This window comes from Condylura cristata, unplaced genomic scaffold (assembly GCF_000260355.1).
Source record: "Condylura cristata isolate star-nosed mole 26May11 unplaced genomic scaffold, ConCri1.0 scaffold00029, whole genome shotgun sequence".
Lineage (NCBI taxonomy): Eukaryota > Metazoa > Chordata > Mammalia > Eulipotyphla > Talpidae > Condylura > Condylura cristata.
Window position 1 is genome coordinate 2,073,089 of NW_004567130.1, and position 15,544 is coordinate 2,088,632.

Below are 15,544 nucleotides of genomic sequence, written 5' to 3' on the forward strand. Positions count from 1 at the left end.
TCTCGAAACCACAGCATACTTTTTTTTTTTTTTTTTTTTTTTTTTTTTTTTTTTGCCTGCTTTTAAGTTGGGTTATTTGTCTTTTTGTTGCTGGGCTATAGCAGCTCTTTGTTTCAGATGCTAGACCCTTGTCAGACACACGATTTGTAGATTCTTGCTCTTGCACGTTCACCCACAGTGTTTACCTGATGTGTTGGACTCTGCTGTCAGGTGTGGACTTGGCTGATTCACCTCTTGGGGGAGTTTGGCTTCCATGCTCTTGGCGGTGGTGGGGTGTCTGTGTTCATGGACTGGTCTTTTTCTAACTTCACGTCTTGTCTTCACATGGCTTTCCTTTTGACATCTTTGGTGGGAAAGGGTGCCCCGTGCCTCTGGGGACACTTCTTGGCCTACTGCTTCAGGGGAGAGACCGGCCAGTCCCTGAAGGCTTGGAGCAGGGGCCAGAGCTCAGGCGTGTGCTTCTGATCTTCTGTAGTTCAATCCCAGCTGCTGGAGGGCTCCGAGGCCCTGCTTCCTCCTGGTCATTCTGCATCCCTGCCCACAGCACCTGGCATGTTCCAAGGCTGCTGCCTGTGAGACCCATGCTGGCAAGTAGCAACTTGGGGGCTTCAGGGAGAGTAGGGGACAGAGAAGGGGGCGCTGGGGGGCAGCCCAGGCTGTCATCTCCCTGTGGCTTTTCCCCATGGTTGAAGCATCTGATCCTCAGTTCTCCCTTGGGTGCTGACAGCCAGACAGACCAGTGTTTTTCCAGTGTCATCATGTTTTTCCAGGCCAAGTAGCCCTGCCTCCTGCCATGTCTGTGAGCTGTGTCTGTGGCTGTCCCGGGCCTGTGCTTTCCTTCTCCTGTGGTCAGTTCCACCCTCCTCGGGTTTCCAGCCCACACAGTCCCCTGGGTGTCTACACACCTCTGCCTCCCACCCATGGGGGCCCTTCCCCAGCTCCAGGTAAAGGACTGGCTCACAGACACCCTCTCACTGCAGGCACATCTGCTGGTCTCCACCGAGGGGCCTGGGCAGGAGCTGCAGAAACAGGGAGGCAGTGCACGTGGCCAGGCTGGGGGTTCTGACCCCAGGGTGCTCGTTGAAATGCCAAGACATGGTTTTAAAAGGAAACAGTTCAGTGCCTTGCTCCCTGTAGCTCCGAGGACGGGGAAAGCTGGCTCAGCTCCGCATCCTTAATGCCTCTTTCCAGCTAAAATGGTTTTCTCTCTCTTTTCTTACCCTGCAGAATTAAGGCAGCAGCAGGTGTGAAAATAACAGCAGTGCGAGTCAGCAGTGAGGACCAGTGGGCGGTCCAGGAGGAGATCGACAGTGACGGCGACCAGACCACGGCCACGCTCACCTGCGTGGGCCACCTCCCGGACGCACAGAGCAGGTGGGCGCTCCGCCCCGGTGCCTCCATGGCGTCGGGCTCCACAGGCTGATGGCCACGTCCGAGTGGATGAGAAAAGCCGGCCCCAGCTGCCTTGGTGGGACGCTGCCTTAGTGGGGTGTTTATCCCTTTGAGCATCCAGGTGGCATGACAGTGCTGCTGGCTGGAGGGGCCTCGGTCTCTACTCTTCATACACTAAGATCTGGTCAGCGCATCTGGTCTCAAAGGGACCCAAATTCGCACTGGCCTCGGTGCAGCATTTGAAAATTGTACTTTAACACCTTACTGTTTTTATTGGTATCGCCTTCAGTGAAGAGTCAGGAGTGACTGGGACATAGAAATGATTTGAGGGTTTTGCAATAAGGCCGGGGGGCGGGGGTCAGGGCTTAGGGGCACTACTCTTCCACCTGGCACGTGGGTTTAGGGTGCCGAGGGGGCGGAGGTGGCACTGCTGTGGGCAGCTTGTCTTCTCCACGGGGCTCCAGCTGTAGATTCAGGGCCCCACTTCCTGGGGAGCTGGCGGGTGCTGCAGTAATTTCACCCCAGGCGCCCACAGGTGATGCTCTCTGCGCCATTTGGCTCTAGGCGCTTCCTCTGCACAGGGCCTGTGTGTCTGTGGGGGGCTTGGGGGATGGGAAGGGAGGACAAGAGACCTTCTGCCAGTCCACCCAGGAGGAGGCCCAAGCCCTGAGCTGAGGGGGCAGCAGCCTGCTTTCAGGACGGTGCTCGGAGGACTATGCCTCTCATGTCCGTCTCAGCAGTTCCCGCTTCATCCTTGAGGTCCTCTTCTCGCCCTCGCTGGGCCCATGGTTTCCTTGGAAGTCCAGACCTGTCCACTGAGCACCCCTAAGTCCCCAGCCCCCAGTACCTGCAAAGAACCGAGGATGCCCAGCTGCGTTCAGTTGCTAGTGCCGGAGGGCCTACCTGAAAGAGGCTGGCACGCCCCGTCCTCCCACCCGACAGCACACGGGAGGCTGTGGGCCCAGCACCTGTGTCACCCAGGTGCAGTCGGTCTTTCCTTTCAGCTATCCCCAGCTCACTGCTGCCATCCCCCATCTTGTTTCCTCATGGCTACAAAGCGGCTGCAGCTCCCCCAGGCATCACACACTCGGTTGTAGATAGAGACTAGAAGGGAGCAATGGGACGTTTTCCCTAATATGTATCTTTTTACCAGGGAAGAAGTCCTTTCAGAAATGCTCGGGAGCCTTCTCTCCCTTCTCATCAGTAGGCAGCAGGCTCCATGGCTTGGGCCAAGCAGCAGGGCATTCTAGGAATCAAGTATTCAGCACGGCTTTTAGGTTCTGCACCATGGTCTTTGCTGTCTGGTAGGAAGGTAGGAGTTGGGTCAGAGAGAAGTTTGTCACACTCTTCAAAGTGTCCATCAAGGGATGTTAACCAGGAGGCTTTGTCCTTTGGGTGCTGAACCAAGGCAGCCCATGCAGGGAGGGGCTTGGGTTCCTTGTGCCCATGGAGAAGGGGCGGGTGAGCTGGACCTAGCCAGACCCTATTCCGTACCTGCAGCTGCCGCCTCCTGTCTTCCCAGTTGCTTTGTCTCTGGTGGGCTCCCCGCTCCCGCTGGGAAGTGACTGCAGCAACTTCAGGCTCCTGTCCGCAGACTTGACAGCTCTTCCTCATGGGCCCAGCACCTCCCGGACCTGCTCCTTGCGGGCTGTGGGGCAGACCTGGGCCACTCACCCGGAACCCACCTCTCTAGCAGCTCTGGTGGGGAGCCCCTGGGTTTAGAGTTCGGGAGAAGTGTCCTGGGATTTGGGAGTGTCCCAGCTGTCTCCAGAGTCCTTGTGCAGGGTGCTCTGACTTTCGCTCCCCAAGTCCCTCGTTGGGTCCTGAGTGACTGCAATGGCCTGTGTGTGGGGAGTCAGCTGTGTCGAAATATTAGACTGATCAGGTGGTGATATTTTACTCAATGGGAAAAACCCACTTTGGTTATCACTTGATGAGATTCAATTTTGCTTTCTCATTAGAGAAGATAAAAAAAGGTCAAGGAGGAAGAGGCATAAGCAGAGTTGATGGGGTGGCTCCTGCCCTACCCCCTTCCTCCCCACTTCCTCCTCTGAGAGCTGAACTTCCTGGCTGGGGGGGCCTGGCGGCTGCTTCAGCCTGACAGTTTACTCTCTTCTAACAAGTGCTAAAGTCCTCTCCATCATCTAAATAAATAATTGCTTCTTTTTACACCATTTTGTTAAATTGTGCTAGCAAATGAGGTGTGAAGTACAGGCTCAGATACTGGAGACAAGTGAGTATGCGAATATATCCCTGACAGGATCCTGCAGAAAGCAGCCATCACTGAATGGGGGACAACCTTGGGCGGAATCGGGGTGTTAATAGAATATAATGTACAAACTGCCTGGAATTCTGTGATAAGAATTAAAAATGTGTTGTGTGGGGAGACTGGATGGGCTCAGTTAGAACGGCAGCAAAGGTCTTCATTTGAAATATTTTAATGAGTGCTCATTGTGAGTAATAAAGATGAGACCCACAAGATAAAGGCCAGTGTTGCCAAAAGAGGGGAGAGGAGATTAGAAGACTCGGCCTGTTTGAAAGTGTTGGAAGCAGATAAGGCGGCAGCCACGGCAACGGAGCCAGAGGCCGCAGCCGTGGGGAGCCCATCTGGCGGCCAGGACTCCCGGACAGTCTCTGGCTGTGGGTCCCAGCCCTCAGAGGAGATCAGCGGCAGCTTTCAGGCGGTTAGGAACCGTGAAGCGGACCACGTTCGCTTCTGAAAAGCAGAGCAGAGGCCGCAGAAAGCTCAGCAGAGCCCAGCAGAAGAAGAGTCTGCGCCTCTCCACCCAGCTCAAGGGCATGCCAAGGTCAAAGGCTCACGTGCCTGGGAAGTGTCACAGGCCTGAGAGGCTGGATGCAGCTTGCTGCATCAGTTCAAATTCAGAGCATATTATGAGCAACTGAGCAGAAGGGTGTCGCCTTTGGAAAAGCTGGACAAACTCAATGCTTTTTGTGAAATTTAATAGATGGATGTTGAGCAGAAACATTAAGCAGAACAGTGTCACCCTGTGCGCTGCGGCACCCTCTCTTGGGGGCGCTGGGCTGGGGGATTCTTACTCAAGGTGTTACAGGGCACCCCAGTGTGAACTGGGCCTCCTGTCTGTGGGCCTCACCTGCACGCTTAAAATTCAGTTGTATTGCAGGCACACACAAAAGGGTCAAAATGGGTTTATTTACAAAAGGGGGAAGGAATAGGAACAACCTAGGGGAAGAGAGAGACATACAAAGTAACTAGAATATCTTACTGGTTTGGCTGACCTGGAGCTCTGGTAACAAATTTACTGAAAGCCCCCAGTCATATGGTACTGAGAGTCGTTGCCTGAGTGAGAGAGCGCCATAAAAAATGGCTCCTATTTATCCCCCAGAGTCCCAGAATGCCTGCTTAGCTCCACCCTTGGGTCCTCGCAGTCCCCCCTCCCCCCCGGTACTGCTGGGAGTTGTAGTTTCCAGTCCCTGGAGTAGGGGGTGAAGTCCAGAAAGCTGGAGTGGGGGTAGAGTCCACAAAACTCTGCAGAATCCCTTTAGGACACCCTTCCCCTTAACAAAGGTACAAGCCAAAAAGGGAGATGGAAGACAGTGCCATGGTGATGACAGCTGCCCCTCACTCTTTTAGGGGCGGCGGGAGGCGCCCCACCGCCTCTGAGCGTGGCCTCTTTCTTCGCCAAGAGGTGTCCATGAGAGCTATAGATGGATCCCAGGCAGTTTCATTCGAGTCTGCTGTCTGGTCCTTATTTATTTTTAAAATGTATTCTAAGGCCGTAGAAAGCTTCTTCGGCTTCTTAGGTAGCAGCCCTGACCATTTTTTTTTTTTAAATAAGCATAAAAATCAGAAACACCAGAGTGCCGTGCAGCTGGCCGCTCTGTTACTTCCCTCGAGCTGATGTGTGCCGAGGGGTCCGTGTGGCTCCCCGAGTTCAGCAGGGGTGGCCAGAGCAGCCTGGCCGCGGTGTCCACGCGTGTGCCCACGCTGTGCTAAGACTGGGCACCGCTTCTCCCTCGCCGACGCCACCTCTCTTGCCCCAGCCGGACTGAAGACTCGGTGAAATCAGTGTCCGTGGCCCCACAGGCTGCGTGGCCTGCGCAGATAGGGCTGTCCGGGTGACACAGGGGCCCCTTGACGCCAGTTCTTATCAGCACCCTGGGACCTCGTGCAGGGGACACTCCCTGGGAAGACGCCTGGATGTGACCCCCGGTTACTGTGTCACCTCAACCTCAGGATGTGCTCCTACAAGACATGCAGGAGAAGGCCCAGAGGGAAGGTGCCGTGAGGCAGAGGCCGAGCTGTGAGGGAAGTGGCCTCAGGCCAAGGGTGCGGGTGGCCCCAGAGTTGGTGAGGTGGGATGGGCCCCGCAGCCTCCTGAGGGCCACGGGCCTGCCCTGCCTTGACTTTGGAGTCTGGTTTCCAGATCTGGGAGGGGTGCACCTCTGTTGTTGGGTCCTCATGTTTGCGGTTTGGTCACAGCAGACACAGGAAACTAACCCCAGGTGAGATGATACTTTGTGGATGCGCTGGCCAGGGTCTCTCCATCTGGGGTGCACATCAGGTGCATTCCGGGGGGGCCTCCCCTAGATGCCACCGGCTGCTTGCATTTCATTATTATTATTTTTTAAAGGTTTATTTATTTGTGTATACAGAACTGGGGTATAGGCCAGGCTCAGGGGCAGTGAGAGGCTTCACCAGAGACAGAGTGGGGAGCAGAACAGGCTGAATGATGAAGTACACTGCTGAGGGGAGCAACGGGTGGGTCAAGAGAGGTCTGCCGCGCCATGTGGTCACCTCCGGAGTAGGCGGGAATCAAACTTATTCAGAAGTGGCTTTAGTTTCTTAGTGCTGTGCTTCAACCTGCTGCGCCTCCAGGGAGGGCCCTATTTTATTATTTTTAAAGAAAGATTTTATTTATTTTATTTTTGCGTAGAAGAACTAGGGCACAGGCCCCCTCCCCCCGATATGGGGGGTGGGGTAAGAGGACTCCCCAGAGACAGAGAGGGGAACAGAACAGGTGGATTGACTGAAATGCACTGCTGAGGGGAGCACTGGGGAGACAGGAGAGGTCTGTGCCATGTGGGTAGCTCCCTGGCAGGGGATCGAACTCAGGCTTTAGTAGTGACAGCTTGAGACTCAACCCCTAGACTCCCAGGAGGCCCTGCTTTCTACATTTTAAAAAAAAGATTTATTTTTTTTTATGCATACCAAACTGGGGTATAAGGCCAGAGGCACTGGTGTGGTGAGAGGATTGACCAAAAACAGAGCGGGGAGCAGAACAGGCAGATCGCCGAAGTACACTGCTGAGGGGAGCAGCGGGCAGGTCAGGAGAGGTCTGCCGCGCCATGTGGGTCATCTCTGGGGCAGGGATCGAACTTGTGCTAAAGTGGCTTTAGCTTCTTAGTGCTTTAACACACTGCACCACTAGGGAGGACCTGCTCTCTGCATTTTAATCCCAGGTGATTTTATGGTATAGTTGGATGAGAATTACAGGAATGAGTAAAGTAATGACTGCAGAAGAGACAAGTTGTTTTGCTTTGAACACTCTCAGGGTTTGAAAAGAATGGACTTAGAAACAGGCATGCTTGGGTTACTGTAGAACTTACAGTGCACCCCAGGCAGGGGTGGTAGCAGCCACCACAATGCTGTAAACAGGCACCACACGCAGAAACACGCCATGTGCCAGGTGGTCTGTCACCGTGCTGGACAGTGCTCTGTGAGCACTGGAGTCTCCTCACCCCAAAACCAGTCAAAGAAAAAAAAAAAAAAGACAGTGCTCTGTGAGCACTGGAGTCTCCTCACCCCAAAACCAGTCAAAGAAAAAAAAAAAAGAAATATCTAAAAGAGCGCCCCACCTCTTTTTCTGAACAGAGCAAACAGCCCGGTGGGCCCTGCCACAGCCTAAGTGTAGCTGAAGGCGTCTTCCTTGGTGTCTGTGGTACCTGCTCTGCTGCAGTCGGCCCGCTCTGCTGAGGGGGTGCAAGGTCCCCCCCACTTCTGGGTGCGTCTTCACATGTGTCGGTGTGGCTCCTGCCACTTGCTCTGGCCCTGAAATTTGTCCTTCTCCATGACAACGTAGAATAAATACATGGTAGTCCCTTTTCACATCGCTCAGTGTTGAACTGTGGCAATAATTACCAGCCCTTTGAGAAACAGATAAAAGCGCTGGACTCTCCTTTCCCCCCAAAGTACAAGTCTGCACCCGCAAACTATCCTTCGCAGCACAGCCCCCTGCTCCACGGGTGCCCAGCGACCCTGTAGTTGTGATGTGGCATCTGTGCAGGTGTGAGGGGCTGCGGGCGCCTTCGTGGGGGTCTCATTTTATTTGGTTCTTCGCTGCTGGTCTTTGTTATGGTGTTTCATGTTTACTTTCAAGCATTGGTTTTTATGTTGCAACCTAAAGTTCCCATTGGGAAATCTTCAGGAGCAAATGCTAGGAGTGTGGTGCTGAGATGTGGTGGTGTTTAAATTGGGGTGCCTCTGTTGGGGCCTGGTGTGTGTATTTTCCTGAGTCCCTCTGGGAAGGAATTCAACAAAGTGGCACGTGGCAAGTTCCTAGAGACAGGTGGGGAGCAGTCTTGAAGGGGGGTTTTGTGTGTTTAGTGGCACAAGTCTCCACACCATCAAGCTAGCCGTAGCCACTGCAGCCTGAGTTCGATCCCTGGCCAGGGAGCTGACCCACATGGCGCAGCAGACCTCTCCTGTGTCTCCTGCTGCTCCCCTCAGCAGTGGATTTCAGTCTGTCTGCCTGTCTGCTCCTCGTTCTGTCTTTGGTGAATCCTCTCACCCCTTGCACCTCTGGTCTATCCCCCAGTTCTTGAATGCACAAATAAGTAAGTCTTAAAAAAATATGCAGGGATCTTATATATTCTTCTTTGATGCAATTTTATCCCTTTGTAGAATTTATCACTTTGGGGTCAGGCTGGGTGGGCTTTCTGTAAGGACTGATGGTCCTGTCTGTCTCAACTGGGTCTTGGTCGTGCGAGATGCCACTGCTGCTTTAACGACTGTGCGAATCATCTCTGCCCCACCTCTGGTTTCCAGCCTGTGACACTTCCATCCATCAGCCTCCACCATGGCGCCACTAGGGTCCTGCCTCCGAGGCCCTGGTGAGTTGGAATGGGGAACTGTCCTTGTGTTTAGATTCCGACATGCCCTTTCTGACGAGGCACAGATTTTATTTCCACAATAGAATCTGCCTTTTGTAGCTGCTTTATGCAGGCAGAAATCAAGCCGGAAGAAATTGGAGGTGCCTTTTACAGTGTGGGGTTTAAGTGAGCCTTTTGCTGGCTTCTTGGTGGGCGGGGGTGAGCCCAGCCCAGGGTAACCTGCAACGTTGACGTGATGGAAAGACTCTGGTGGTGTGTGTCAGAAACCCCAGCTGTTGAGCCAGTCTGTTTTTTCATGTCATTTTTGGGACGTTTTTCTTTTCTTTTTCTTTTGACCTAGTTATTATTCTGACACAATACCTGTCATTGACCAAATCGACCACTGAAAAGGGAGCCTGTCCCCAGATCTGACCAAGTTCCTGACAGAGCATGAGATGCAGATGTGAGCCCACCGCCCCCACCCCCGCCACCCTCACTTCCCACCTCTGTTTCCTGGAGAAAATCCTCTATGACTTGCAAGTCTTCATGGATGCGGCTCTTCCACTCACCTGGCTCCCTCTCAGCCTCTTTGGGAGCTTCTGCGGCCAGCACCCTGGGCTGCTTGCCCCATCCAGGCATCTGTCCCCCGGGGGCACTGGGCAGGCTGGGTCTGAACTTGGTACTCGGGACAGCTCCCTGGCACGTGCCGGCCGGGTGGGCACCAATGCTCATGCATGGCCACACACATGCACACCCACACATGCACACCACACACAACGCACACACACCTGCACACACCCACACACGCACGCCACACATACGCACACAACCACACCCGTACACTCACACCTGCACACACCCACACACTCACACCACACACGCACAATGCACACCCACACATGCACACACACACACCGACCTACATGTGCACCCACACATACACACCACACAAACAACACACACCCACACACGCACACAATGCACACCCACACATGCGCAATGCACACTCACACATGCACACCCACATGTGCACACACCCACACCCACACATACACACCACACACACAACACACACCCACACATGCACACCACACACACAACGTACACCCACACATGCACACACAGGCACACCCACACCCGCACACGTGTGCCCACATGCACACCCACACATCCACACAATGCAACCCACAATGCACACGTATGCATGCAGATGCATGTGCAGAAGCCAGGCAGGGGCGAAGTTGTGGGGGTGGTGTCTCTGCAAGCTGGGGTCACCAGAAGGCAGAGGCCACTGGATGCTGAGAGGAGTCTGGGGTCAGTGGTCCGGCTGACACCTTGACCTTGGACTGTGGCCCCCAGCCCTGGGGGGGCACATTCTGCTGTGTCAGCCCCTTGATCTCTGCACTCTGCTGCCAGGCAGGTGCCCGCTGGTCCTTGCTCTCCCTGCCTCCCAGAGGCTTTTGGCTCAGCTCCTGGGCACTTTCCCCTCTGTGACTCAGAACCAAGTCTAGGGGAAGACGAGGCCCTGGGTCACCTGCTGACATCCTCTCTGGTCTCCAATGGCCAGACTCACCTAAAGCATGGCTGTCCAGCTGGTGCATCACTCATGGAGTCCCATCACCTGCTCGCGAGGCCACAAGTGCCTCGCGAGGTACTTGCCTCAGTGTCCATGAAAGGTAAAATGAAGCTTCAAAGCGACATAGCAGCTCCTGTCCATGCGGGAACATCCCTGCGTAGTGACGGTGGGGACAGGGTGGCTCCCCTTCTGGGTTGGTGCACCCCCTCCCTCGCCTTTCTGGCCTGAGTGTCCCCCACTGACTGTGGTGCTCAGACCCTGCCTGTGGGGACGGACCCCAGCACACCGCGGCTCCTTGCCTGTTCCTGGCCACCATGGCCATGCTGGCCTGTCCAGTCTTTGTCTGAGCCCCTGTTTCCAGTTCTTCGGGGTGTCTGCGAGGTATGGACATGCCGTCCTGCAGTGATTCTGCCGAGCACTGATCTGTGTGCCCGTGAGTATTCTGAGCTGCTACGCAAAAATCTGATTTTTTTTTTTACTTTTTCCTCTTTAAAACAATTCCTATTTTTTACTGAGGAACATTCACTGAAAACGCTGTGATTTAGGGGTACAGGCTCGACCTTCTGATGGATGTTACCACACCCCACCCACCACCGAGTTCCCAGTGATCCTCCCTCCTTGGCTTCCCACCCCCATCTCCAACCTCCTCCTTTGGAACTTCAGTTCTGCAGATTTCTAGGGCCTTCTTTTATTGTTATTTTAGTTTTGCCTGTTCCTTTGTTTTATTTCTTTATATACCACATGTGAGTGAAATCATCTGGTCCTTGTCTTTTTTCTTTTGGCTTATTTCACTTAGCAAAATCCCTCTATATCAACCTATGCACTCACTACTGGCTTTTTATAAAGTCGCTGAGTGGTGTTCTATTGTGTGTGTGTAAGCGTGTGTCTGTCTGTCTCTAGTCTTCTCTGTGTGTCTGTCTGTCTCTCGTCTGTCTGCATCTGCACGTACCTCGCATCTCCTTTACCGGCCCTTCTGTCCTTGGACGCCGCCCGGCTGTGTAAGCAGCGCTGCGTGAGCGTGGAGGCCGGTGTCCCTTGGCCCAAGTGTCTTGCATTCTCCCGGTAGGCGCCCGGGAGTGGAATTGCTGGGCCAGAGGCTTGGTCTATGTCTAGTTTTGAATATTTTGAGATGACTACATGTCCCCAGGGGCTGGACCCGCCCACACTCCCATCCCTAAGCACGAGGGTCCCACCCCGACATCCTTGCCTGCAGTCCCTTCTGGCTTTTTGATCTGGGCCCATCTCACACGGTGGTGGTGTCTCTGGGTGGGACCGGCAGCTCCAGGGTGTTAGGTGATGATGGGCCGTGTTTCATGTGCTGGGGAGCACTGCCTGTTCAGCCCTCCTGCCCCCTTATTTGACTGGGCTCTTCATTTTCTTGATGTTGAGTTCCACGAGGGCCTCGTAGTTGGGCTGTGAAAGTCAGCAGAGGGTGGCTGTGCGGCCAGGCTCCAGTGCTCTGTGCTGCAGGGCTGCCCTCTGGGGTGGCCGCCTGAACTGGCAAGTGTGTTTGAGGTGAGAGGGCTTCTCCCTTTCCTGAAATGCCTGGATTTTCCCAGAAGCTGGTCCTTGTCTGGCTTCTTTGAGTTGATGATCTTCGTCTCGGTTTTATGGATGGATGGGGGTGTTTTGTAGGAGAAATGCTCATCTTAAAGACATGTCATTGAATTTCCCTGCTGTCAAGGGACAGAATTAAGTTATTCCTCTTTTTAGAAGAATGATTTAAGTAGGAAATAATGAATGCAAAATGCTGTAGTTAAACGCCAGCAGATAAGCTGATGGATCACTTGCCACTTGGATCTTGCTATAAAGGGAAAGACAATGATATTTAATCATTTTTAAAAAATACAAACAGTGACGGGGAATTTGATGCATCTAGGCACCCAGTGATTCATTAGGGCACACTATTATTGCCAGTTAATGAGGGAACCCTGCATCTTTCTTGATTAAACAGTTGCAAAACAAGGAAGTCTTTTGTTTTCAAAAGCACCCCAGGTCTCCCCATTATGTAAACATGGGCCTTCTGCTGCCAAGCATTGGTCCAGTTGGCTTCTCCTTTACTCAGGTGACACAGAAGTAGCCCATGATCCTGTTTTGATTGGCCACCAAACTGCTCTTCCCATCTTCATTTGGGTCAATATTAAAAAATCAGGAGCTATGATAAAAAATACACATTTTAGCCATCTCTGGAGAAATCAGGAGGTTTGGCAGTGTCAGGCTGATAAAGCATATCCACAGACACTGGAGCGCTCTTATTTCCCACAGTCCTCACCACTCCTTACTGTGCCCCCCTAACTGTGCTGGCTCTTTGATGGCATTTATCATAAAGCACATGGTAGTGTTCTCCTTATTGGGAGAAGCACTTCTTGATAATAATGAGTTCATGCTGATTAACGCTGTGACCCTGAACAAGTTATTGAAATGCTCTGTGCCTCCATGTCCTCAAGTTTAAGACAGGGGAAATGTGATATCTACCTGCTAGGGCTATTGCAGTGACTGACCCATGGTGCTTGCTGCAGAGCTGGACACAGTGAGTGCCAGGGAGCCTTGCTTGGGTGCCTACAGTTTGTACCCACCTCCTTATCGAGACAGACAAGATCAAGGGTTTCGGAGCAATCAGAATGCACTTTTGTTGCTATCAAAGCCATCCTTCGTGGTTACTATATAACAACAGATTCCCTGGAGAGGGGAAGCAGACCACCGTTTGGGGTGAGGCTAAGATGGAGCTATCTGGTGGGCAGGTGCTGAGCAGTGTAGTGAGCCCTTGGGGAGCAGCCTCAGCCTGGCTATCTCTAAATGCAAATAAGCTGGGCTCCCACCTGGGTGTCCCGCCAGGGTCCTTTAACTCGAGGGTCTGAGCCCCTCTGTGTGTAGACCCCAACCCCTAATCTGAGGGTATCACTGAGCTCCTGGAGACGGCCCTTTCCAGGGGCTGGGTCACTGGTGGGGGGCAGGTAGGGGCAGGGCTGAGCTCGTGCGACTGTGATGCTGTAACAAGCCCTTGAAGCCCTGAGCAGAGAGGAGTCTTCTGAGTTGGCTGTGTGGTGGGGGAGAAGCTGTGTGTGGCAGCAGCCTGGCCTCTGGGAGTTCTGATGAAATCCTCCTGGGGCCTGTGTAGCAGACTGGTGTGCAAATGCAGTGTTTTGGGGACTTTCCTCCTCTAAACAATGGACTTTCTTAACCCAAAACACACACTTAGGACACTTAGGGGCCTCAAAGAAAGTCTGAAGGCACATTTTATTTTTTCTAGGAATGTTTTGGGTCATACCGTTCCCTGTTTCAAAGGCAACAGTAAATAATGCAATGAGTATGCCAGAAGCCTTGAGCGCGATTTACTGAGTGGCGGAAAAGGTAGGAGGTTTAGCAGGTTTTTGGGAGAGGAAATTGCTGTGAAGTTTGGGATCCCTGCGCCTCGGCCACCCTCAGAAGGGCAGGGCGCGTGGCTGAGATGGGATGCGGTGGGGCCTGTTAACCCCATGTGGCTGGTGCACCTGGAGCCTGAATATCACCTGTGAGCTGGGGATGGTTTGGAGCTTGCCTGCCTCCTCTGTGGGGAAAGGATTCTATGGGCTTCTTGAAAAGTGTGAGCCTTGGTGGCAGATCTAGGTTTAGATCAGGGCCCTGGCATGTACCTCGCTGTGTGTCCTCAGCCAGCTAATTTGATCCCTCTGGTCTTCTCTCCTGTGACCTGGTGAGGAGAATAACCTGCTCCGTGGGTGGCCTGTGTTTAGCCACAACAACTCAACCCCCACAGCTCTCCAGCATGGGGCTGGCTCCCCTCGAGGTGTGAGAAAGTTGATGGGGGTGGAGCCCCCGTTTTCCCTCCTCCATGCAGATTTTTGCCCCAAACACCATTTTATTTCTTGTGTACCAGTGCGTCTGGTCTCCCGGACCTGACTGAGAGGTCACCCAAGCAGGGGTATCCCTGAATGGGCAGGGGTGCTGTCCAAGGTGCTGACCCTCCCAGCGGGGACAGGGGGTGCTGAAGGCTTTCCCTTCACCTCTGGAGCCCCAGATGTGCTGGGACCGACCGTCCATGGGGCTCCTGAGAAGCTGCGTGTTCATGGGGGTGGAGCTGGGCACTGGACAGAGCTCGAGTCTTGGGAGAAAAACGTTGGAGGTCCTGTCTGACAGTGACTTGGCATGGGGGCTGCTGGGGTCACCTCTGTCTCTGTGCTGCACACAGCCAGTGGGACTCCCTAGGGTGGGGGTGGGCAGCTGATTTGGCTTCCCTGTGATCACCTGTCAGTCCCTCCAAGACTCTCAGCAGCAGTCTGGGTCCCTGCTGGGAGGAACTGAGTGCATCCCTGCTTTTAAGGAGTTTTAGGGAGCCCGTGACAATCAAGCTATGGATATTATTTCCACTCTGTTTTCCTGCTAACAGTTCTGTCTTAAGATAGAGAGTGAAGTTATCTTCAATTGAAATGGAAACATTATAATTAAACATTTACAACCAAAGCAGATTTATAGTGATGTTGGTTACATTTTTCATTGTCAACAGATGCCTTGGAAGCTAAATAACCCATTGAAACTGTAAGAAAAATGTTTTTAGTTTTTTGAAACGTCTGTTAACAATGGTAGTCTTTATTTGACTCTATTCTATTTTTTTTTTATTTTCTGGTGCGTTAGTGACAATAAAATAGAAGACAATCGAGCACCGTGAAATTGAGCTGAATTGAGAAGGGCAGGCTGGGGGAAGTGTGTTTTTCCTCCAGTGGTAATTTATTAAAGTTGTCTTCTTAAAGCCTGGGTAAACGCTGTGGTCACTGAGGTGTCTTCTGGGTGGAAGAGGCCTCATTTCTGCCTGGTCAGTCCTTCCCTTTATCCCTGGACAGTTGAGGCCTTCTCCCTCATGTGCATACAAAGGACTTGGGGGCTGAGGCTCGCTGCTCCTAACTGGGGCCGTCTTTCTCCTGCCCATTCCTACTCCCCTTGCCCCTTTATGTCGGGCGGTAATTTCAGAAGTACTGCAAGCCCATTGTTGAAAAATTGAAAATCAGAAAGGATAAAGGACATTTTTTTTCTAGTTCCACTCATGGGTTTATTCCCTGAATTTGTTACATTTGGTAGAAACAATTTCCTTTCCTGATTTTTTTGGCTCTATCTTTTATCACAGGCATTTAGCAGTGTAATTGCAAACTTTTGGCAAACCTTCGGATGGTGTCTCAGTATTTTCATATGAGTGTTGCTTAATTGACTTAATTTTCCTAGCGGGGCCAGTTTGGGTGTGTCTGCAAGTCGTGCTGTAACCAGAGCTGCAGCACAGCTCTGTCTGCTGGATGAGCCCCTTAGGTGCATTTCTGGATGCACCCAGACAGATGTTGATACCTAGAAGGGCCCCCAAGCTCTGGGGAACTGCTTCCTGGGACATTCCAGCTCTGGGCTCCACCCAGCGCCTCAGCCAGACACGAACCCAGCATTGCCGTGCCCCATGCGGTACGTGGGCTTGACCCAGAGCCAGTCGACCTTAAGTAAGATGATCCCTGAGATGCTTCAGGGTTGCAC

General features: G+C 52.9%; 1 protein-coding gene across 1 annotated transcript in view; it reads left to right on the forward strand.

Moving 5' to 3' along the window:
* The window catches only part of TMEM132B (transmembrane protein 132B), an 88,313-nt gene that overhangs the window by 1,502 nt on the left and 71,267 nt on the right, over positions 1 to 15,544 (forward strand). The window contains exon 2 of the mRNA XM_012731124.1: positions 1,228 to 1,374. Coding sequence (XP_012586578.1) covers positions 1,228 to 1,374 — 147 coding nt within the window. The remainder of the gene's footprint in view (positions 1 to 1,227; positions 1,375 to 15,544) is intronic.